The sequence below is a fragment of the Gavialis gangeticus genome, unplaced genomic scaffold (assembly GCF_001723915.1).
Source record: "Gavialis gangeticus isolate Ggan-Ray unplaced genomic scaffold, GavGan_comp1, whole genome shotgun sequence".
Taxonomy (NCBI): domain Eukaryota; kingdom Metazoa; phylum Chordata; order Crocodylia; family Gavialidae; genus Gavialis; species Gavialis gangeticus.
The window spans coordinates 51,050,435-51,059,226 of NW_017728997.1; the positions used below are offsets into that span (position 1 = coordinate 51,050,435).

At 49.6% G+C, this 8,792-nt stretch overlaps 1 protein-coding gene across 1 annotated transcript in view; it reads left to right on the forward strand.

Annotated features, from left to right (window-relative positions):
- Positions 1 to 3: 3 nt before the first annotated feature.
- Positions 4 to 8,792, forward strand: part of ZMYND10 (zinc finger MYND-type containing 10) — a gene marked incomplete at its 5' end in the record, with an annotated part of 23,061 nt that continues 14,272 nt past the window's right edge. Inside the window, 3 exons of the mRNA XM_019504629.1 lie at positions 4 to 144; positions 3,610 to 3,726; positions 8,105 to 8,158. Of these exons, the coding sequence (XP_019360174.1) occupies positions 4 to 144; positions 3,610 to 3,726; positions 8,105 to 8,158 (312 nt within the window). The remainder of the gene's footprint in view (positions 145 to 3,609; positions 3,727 to 8,104; positions 8,159 to 8,792) is intronic.

The following is an 8,792-nucleotide window of genomic DNA, read 5'->3' on the forward strand; positions in this document are numbered from 1 at the left end:
CCGGGCCGGCATCCACCGCCCCTTGTCGCGCGCAGGTGGCTGCGGCAGCACGAGCGGGTGGAGCGGCTGAACATGCAGGCGGTGCTGAGCGCCAGCGCGGGCCGGGACCAGCTGCTCGCCGAGGTCCTCAGCAGCCGCGCCAAGGTGAGCGGCCGGGCCCGGCCCCGGTCCCTGCGGCCTCCTGCCCGCGGCGTTGCTGGGGCTGTCCCGGAGCGCCCCGGGCCCGGCCGGGTGGGGCTGCGGCGCGGGGACAGCCTGGCCTGGCCTGCCTGCCTGGGGGGCGAGGGCGGCCCACCTCCGCCTGGGCCGAGTCACCCGTGTAGCTGGAGGCTGAGGCTGGGCCCAGTGTTTGTAGAAAGACCAGCTGCAAGGCTTGAGGTGATGGAGAATCCACCTGCCCGGGGACGTTCTACTGGTTCAAGTTACTGCTGGCCTTCACTAAACCGTGCCTTGGGTCTTGCTGCTGTTGGTTAGGGGATCCTAGAGAACCAGGGCTGGAAGGGACTGTGCCTAGTGCTCAGCTGGGCAGGTGAGGGGGGAGGGTTGGGGCTGGGTTCAGGGTTGTGGGGCTGTGATCCACCCCTGCTGGTCCCTCAGGCAGGCATGTGGCAGGAGTGGTTCATGGCTCTGCCACGGCCCCATGCTGCCACCACCCAGCAATCCCGGGGTCTTCATGGAGACCAACCCAGGACCCATGTGGGCGGGGCACACTCAGCCAGGTGGGTGGGATGGGACTGCGGGTGTGCAGGGAGTACAGGGCCATGACAACTGCAATCTGCTCCCCCCTACACACCTGTCCGTGGAGCCAGCACCTGTCACAGAGATGTGCAAGCAGTGGATCATGGCTCAGTCCCAGGCCCCAGCCCTACACTGTCACTGCTGCACAATCCCAGCCTCATTCCTGGCCCTGGCCTGGCAGCTGTCCATCCATCACACTCCTGGATGTTGCTTCCTACCTGCCGGGGCCCCATCCCATCCACCAGTTAGAGCACATCCTGCCTCCTGCCTTCATGAAGACCTCGCCTACCTGTTGCATATGGCACTCCCAGCAATGGGTGGGGCAGACAGGCCAGTTTGCATGGGCAACAGGGCTGGGGCTGGAAGCAGCCACAGCTGGAAGGATTTATCACTGCAGGTATGGCTGGGAAATGAGTGTAGCCATTATGCCACCCCAGCCCTACTGTGTGCCCAGGGGTAATGTGGTTGGCTGTGCACACCACAGCCCAGGCTGTCACCTGTACCTGCATCAGGCAGGGCTGAGGGACCCACTGTGGGTGGATAAAATCCCTTGGTGGGTTGAATCCAGTCCGTGGGCTGTATGTTGCCCACCCCTGATCTAGTCTAAACTACTGCCTAAAACAGGATTGTCCCTATACCAACCCTCCTATACTAATCTGTAATCTAATCTCTTAGTAAAACTACAGGCAACCCCCACTTGGCGCTCTTAATTGGTTCCTGAAAAACCAAGTGCTAAGCAAAACTGCACTAAGTGAAATCCGTTTGCCCATGGGAATGAATGTGAATATAGGTAACTGGTTATCACTGCTTCTTGCCACTGCCACCTCTCCCCATTAGCCTGTTGGCCGTTCCAGTCATACATGTCAGCCGGGGTCTGCGCTGTTTCTGCTCTGCCCTGGGCCCCCACCGGCTCTGACCTCGGGCACCGGCGTAACACAGGCCCTGTGCTGATCCCCGTTCCCCCCACTCATTGCTTCTCACTGCTGCCATTAGCAAGGGACATGAAGGGTAACAAGAAGGGTTTCTACAAGTATGTCAGTAGCAAGAGGAGGATCAGGCAAAGTATGGGTCCATTACTGAATGGGGAAGGAAACCTAGTGATAGAGGCAGAAAAGGCTGAAGTACTCAATACTGTTTTCACTTCTGTCTTTACAGGCAAGGTCAGCTCTCAGACTACTGCACTGGGCAGTATAGTTTGGGGAGAACATTAGCAGCCAACTATAGCAAAAGAACAGGTTAGGGACTATTTAGAAAGGCTGGGGCTGGGGCCAGATGAGATGCACCTGAAGATGCTGAGGGAGTTGACTGATGTGATTGCAGAGCCACTGGCCATAATCTTGGAAAACTCAAACCAATCAGGAGAGGTCCCAGATGATTGGAAAAGACAAATATAGTGGCCATCTTTAGGAAAGGAAAGAAGGAGGATCCAGGGAACTACAGCATTGGTACAGGCTGGGAGCTCTCTGGCTGGGCAACAGCTCTGCAGAAAAGGACCTGGGGTTTACAGTGGACAATAAGCCGAGTATGAGCCAACGGCGTGTCCTTGTTGCCAGGAAGGCTAATGGCCTACTGGACTGCATCAGTAGGAGCATTGCCAGCACAACAAGGGATCAAGAGAAGTGATTCTTCCCCTCTGTTCAGCACTGGTGAGGCCACATCTGGAATACTGTGTCCAGTTTTGGGCTCCCTGCTACAGAAAGGATGTGGACAAATTGGAGAGAGTCCAGCATGTATATCAACAAAAATGGTCAGAGGACTGGGGCACATGATTATGAGAAGAGGTGGAGGGAACTGGGGTTATTTAGTCTAGAGAAGAGAAGACTGAGGAGGGATTTAATAATAGTCTTCAACTACCTGCAGGGTGGTTCCAAAGAGGATAGAGCTAGACTGTTCTCAGTGGTGGCAGATGACAGAACAAGGAGCAATGGTCTCAAGTTGCAACAAGAGAAGTTTAGGTTAGACATTGGGAAGAATTTTCTCACTATGAGGACAGTAAAACACTAGAACAGGTTACCTGGAGAGGTGGTGGAAGCTCCATCCTTGGAAGTTTTTAAGATCTGGCTAGACAATGCCTTGGCTGAGATGTTCTAGTTGGGGCTGGTCCTGCTTTGAGGTCCTGAGGTCCCTTCCAACCCTCGTTTTCTGTGATTCTATATAATGCTCTAACCTACCACAGGTAAAGCAGGAGGACTGTGGCAGCCAACATCCTGTTTCTTTAAAAGCTTGTTAATATACCCAGTACACCTAAATTAGTTACATCTGTTTTTCTCTTCTAGTCATTGTTGTGATTTGAAAATCATAGTTGTTGCTCTTTCCAGAAATCCCTCCCAATTTTCTACATTTAAGGGTGTGAAGGCCTCAGAATGGAACAAGAAGGGGTTGCCACCTGGTTGCAAACACATTCAGTCTCTCTCTTATGATTGTGGCCACATTCAACCCAGCTGTAACTCTGAAGTCAGTGGAGTTTATCTTAGGGATAAATGTGGTCCCTTTTGAAATGTTGCTGGACTGGAAAATAGACTCAGCAGATCACTCTGTCTTCCCCCATACCTTTATCCCCATCTACCCGCTCCTGATGCATAGTCTCACAATGAGAGGAGGGGGATGCAGAGGTATTAGTCTCAGAACCGACAGTTTGTGAGATAAGGCCAATGCTGTGTTGATGATCATAATGGTGTCTAGGTTTAACACTAGTAGTGCAGCAAAACTGACAATTGGGATACAACTGCCAGCTGCAGTATATGCTAGCATCTTCTTCTCCTAAGACTGAAACACACTTGTGGCAATTTAACCTTTTTGGTGAGGTTTCACCTGCCTGGACCATGCACTGAATCTGAAAGATCTCTTTCCACTGTCTACTTCCCTGTCCAGATCCCTGTCCTTATTGAAGAATTGATCTCTGTGGAGATTTGGAAGCACAAAGTCTTCCCTGTTTTGTGCCGGCTTAAGGATTTCAAACCAAAAAGCACCTTTCCCATCTACTTAGTGGTGAGTACAATGAGGGCTTTGAAGAACAGGATTCAGTACTGGAGGCTCTTCCCCAGCTAGCCTGCATTCCACTAGGATAAGCATTGAGACTTTTCTTGCAGTAAATGCTTGTGTAATATAAAACAGTTATTGTCCTGGAGAAGGAAAAGAGATTTTAGTCAGTGGCTTAATGATAACTTGGCCTTCTTTACAAGAATCCCAAACAACTTTACACAAAGATCACTTCCCCTACCCATAAAGTGCATCCATCTTTGGGGTGGAACGTTGCAGCTGCTTTACATAATGTTGCAGCATCCTGATAGTTTAGGATAGTGGCTCTCAACCTTTTTAGACTTAAGGCACCCCTTAATAGGCTCAAAGTGGCCCTTCATAATTTTTGTGAATGGAGCACACCTCATTTCAAAAACTAACATTTATTACAATGCTTACCTCTTTGCAGACTGGCCAGGTAGTGTGAACAAGGGAATGGCTAAGCATCGACTGAGCCTGAGGTCTGCACTTACCTCCTTTTAGCCTCACACTTGGCTTATCTGCTTACACCTCATGGCACCCTTCAAAGGGTCTTGCAGCACTCCTGTGTGTCCCAGCACCCTGGTTGAGAATCACTGGCTTAGAATAATAAAAGAGGCAGCGTCTCCATTGAAAATTCAACTGGATACAGACATTGGAGTATAATTAGAAAGCTTGGCATTTGCCCAGAATGTGGGCCATCACCACAGTCCTACTGTTTTTAGAAAAAAGAAGCCACAGAATTCTGAATGACCCAAAGTTGAGAGGGTTGTGATTTATACATTTCATTCAAGCACTGGACATGCACAGTACACTGAACATCTTGCTTCCAAATGTAATAGTAACAGTTTTTTCTGCATTGAATTTCTGTGTTCTTTAGTTAGTGCAGCCCACAGGCTTCTGGACAGGACTCTCAGCTATTTGCACTCCATTTGCACATGGAAGAAGGGCAATCACAGTTCTCTGGGATTTTACTAAATTCTGCTGGGATCTTGTGTGTCCTATAAGCCAGTGATTCTCAACCTTTTTTGTACCAGGACCCATTTGTAAACATCCATGGTCAGTCCTGAGCCAGTGCCCCTCACTTCTGACTAACGGCCCCAGAACCCAACTCTCCAGTGTGTGGGGTGGGGGGAGGATGTGTGGGGCAGGGGATGGTCTAAGCAGCCCCTTGCAGGCTGGAACTCTGCCAGCTTGCAAGGGAAAAGTCAGTTTCCCACATTTTTCTCCTTTAAAGGAGTATCCATTTTTAAGGTTTGTTGATCCATTTTTAAAGTTTGTCTGCAACCTTTCATATATTCTTGTGACCCACTTTTGAGTTGCAACCCACAAGTTGCTATAAGCTCTATAGATATCTCCATTTGCTAACCCTGAATCAGGAGGTGCTCTCCATCTGTAACAATGATAGGAAGCTACAGATTGTGGAAACAGAAATGCTAATGAGCCATCTAATTCTCTACTCCACTTCTGGTGGCTGTTTCAAAGAAAGATATAATCACCACTGTCATGTTGTGGATTCAGTGCAATGAAGCTGGAGCTACTTTTAACAAAGACATGTCTTTATTAGCACCCAGACACACATGGCCATCAGGATCTCTGCTAAGTGTAACAGTAATGCCATGGAGGGGAGCTGAATGACAGCCTAACCCTTCAAGGTATATAATAGTCACAACTACCACCAATAGCAATGCTAATTCATAACTTCATATCTTAAAAGCAATCTTATAAGCTACTACTACTGCCTTTGTGCTTCCTGAATCATCTTCACAACTTCTACCATCTGAGTGATCTTTTGGGTTAAACCAGGAAGGGGCAAAATACGGCCCACGGCCAAATCTTGCCTGCCAGGCAACACCATCTGACCCGTTGGTGCCCACCACTTAATTGTACCCCAGCCAGTCTGCACCTTGCTTTCACCCTGGTGCACAGAAGTGCCCAGGTCAGCCAGTGCACAAGCTTCCAGGCAGAGCTGCTGCTGCCATTGCTGCAGCTGTTGGGGGACCTGCTTGGCTTTCCCAGTGTCCAGCAGCTCCTTCTTGTCTCCCTGCTGAAGTGCTCACTCCAGGCAGCAGGCAGGGAAGCGGCGGGGGTTGAAGGAGCTGTAACGGGGGCGGGAAGCTGGGGCTGGTGGGAGCACAGAGCCCATGCCTGGGGGGTGGCAGGAGCACAGAGGTTGGGTGGGCAGGGTGTGGGTGTAAGAAAAGGTGGGGGTTGTGGGGACCCCCCACACTCTCCTCCCCTTGGGGTACATCACCCACTGCTACTGGCAGCAGTAGCAGCAGGTGGGAGTGCTCAGGGAACTTGTATCCTGCACAGGCACTGCTGCCCAGTGGTGTATGGCTCTGGCTAGAGCTACATGTGGCAACAAGCCAAGTCAGTTTGCCTCTGTTGTGCGGGGCTCCCCACCACAGATGTGCATCTACTGGCACTCGTGCACCAGTGGGGGAAGTCCAGTGTGACAGAGCCGGCTACCTTCCCCACCATGTGCAGCTGCTGTGACTCCGCCAGAAGTTTGGGGAGCCATGCCCCCTGCTTCCATGATGGCAGCTGGTTGCAGAACGCAGGGCTTCTCGCGGTGGCGCACAAGTGCCAGGAGATGCATGTGCATGGTGGGGAGCACTGTGCAATAGAGGTGGGCCGGCCTGGCTGCACTCTTTGCCACGATGTGCAGCTCTGGCTGGAGCTGCTGCTGCCAGGTGGCAGTGCCCCAGGGGCCCCCGTCTGCTGCTGCTGCCACCAGCAGCAGGAGCTGTGCGCCCTGGAGGGAAGTGTGTGTGGGGGATTCCAACACCCCCAACCCTCCCTCATACCCCATAAGCCCCACACACCCACACCCTGCCCCCACAACCCCCCACATACACACACACCCTGCAACATACCCTACACCCCCAACACACACAGCCACACCGCCTCACAAACCCAACGTGCACACACTCCACTATACAGACACCTCCACCCCAACCACACTCCACACACTCCCCCCACACAAATACAAGAGTAGGACTTTATTTTTGACCCATTATGCAGTCACTTTTATATGCACTACACAAACACAAATCATGACAAAAAATATTTTTTGTAGGAAAATTAAAATATGTTGTAGTAAATGTTTGACTTTTAGTACAGGTTTCCCTCACTTTATGTGGGTTCTGTATGTGCAAATTTGCTCTTATGTGATAACTCTTTCATACCAAAAATTCATTATATGCGAGGTAAATTCACACTTATGTGAACAGTGTGGTGGAAGCCCTCAGTCATCTGCTTTGTGTGGTGCATTGCGGCAGTGACACACACCAAAATATAGTCTCTGGCATGGATCTGTGCTTCTCACTCGTTGTCTGTGACACGTGTTTCTGTAGTTGCCATCCCCATTATGGTGACATTGACCGCCACCCTGTGCTTGTGTGTACTGTCTGCTGTTTGTGAGTACCAAAATTGTCTTGTAAAAGTGGTAGAAATGGGTCTGGGGGTCAGTACAGGCAAGGTCTTAGAACGTATCCCTATTTATTACATTGTAAAGTGGGTTCCCTGTATGTGAATTTAAGTTATGTGGTATTTTCCAGGAATGCATGTACAGCATAAGTGAGGAAAACCTGTATAGGATTTGGGTTTTTTCTGGTTCAGATGACAATTCCCCTTCACCCCCTCCACCCCCCCAAAAAAGGAGTACTCTGGGGGCAAGGGGAGGGACTTCTGGTGGCAAAAATCAGGGGTTAGGGACAGGACTTCCAGTCCCAGGATGGCAACTAGGGGGCAGGGCTGCCCTTGCACCACTCAACAGCTCACAAAAACTCATTAAGCAGCCCTCCAGTTGAAATAACTGTCAACCCTGGTTCAGTTTTTGTGGGCCCTTTGGCAGTGGGACTGATACCAGCATCAGCAGCTGGGGACACTGCAATATCTCAGAGCACTACCTAAAATCAGCCAGTGAGATTTTCTTTGATTAAATCAGCAATGTACTCCAGTAAAAGGGCCACATTAGCAGCCTGCCAGGAACCTGAAGGCTGCAATTAATTTTCATGATAAATTTACAGCTTACAGTTGCACTGAACATTGTTAATAGAGATGCAGTTCAGAAAGACCCTAATTTCCAGCATGCAGTGCTTCATCTTGACCATAACCACTTGTGCTCAGATCGTGAGGAAATGTTGCTTGCTGGGACTGTAGTTTACAAAGCCTGCACATATGCATTAAAATTGAATCCATCTAATCAGTTGCATTTGACTGATAAGCCTGGATCTTGCACATGTTTGTATTAGAAACCATCTCCATGATATGCCAATTTTCACGTACACCATAGTTGATGATGATAACCTTAGTGTCTCTGTTTACCTGACCTGTGCTATTTAATTTTTCTATGTTACCTCAGCTACATCATGAAGCTTCCATTATCAACCTGCTGGAGACAGTGTTTTTTCACAAGGTAAGAGGCAAGTTCAGGTGCATTTAAGCAAGAGCCCCAGAATAGGAAAAATATAAGATGTAGTTTTGGGTCACTGCAAATGAACTGTAGCAATTATTTTGATGCAAACCATCACCATAAAAAGTGCAATTCAGATGGCTATTTGGATAGCAAGTAGATCACAAGTGTGAGTTTCAGATCCACCTGAGTTTTAATTATGGTGTAGGATAAAACCTAAAACTCCATATTTTGGAGAGTATGGAAACAGAGGTAAGGTGACTCACAACTTTAACTCTTCTCCATACTTATCTCCGATGTTGAGTCCAAAATCATAATAAGGGATGTCCCAAACCAGCCCACATGACACTGAGGTCTGCAATGGACTGGTGCACCCAACGAGGATCAAAGGGAGCAGGAGAGCACACAAGCCTCCATGGCTCACCAAAAGCATCCAGGAATGTCTCCTTGCTAAAAAGGAGGCTTACACCCAATGGAAAGAAGGGGTCATCACCAGGGAGGGCTATTCTGCAGTTGCTCGGGGATATAGGGGGGTAGTTAGGAAGGCCAAGGCAGAGATGGAACTGGGACTAGCTTCCCAGATTAAGGACAATAAGAAGTCCTTTCTTAAATACATAGGGGGTAAGAAGAAGGTCCC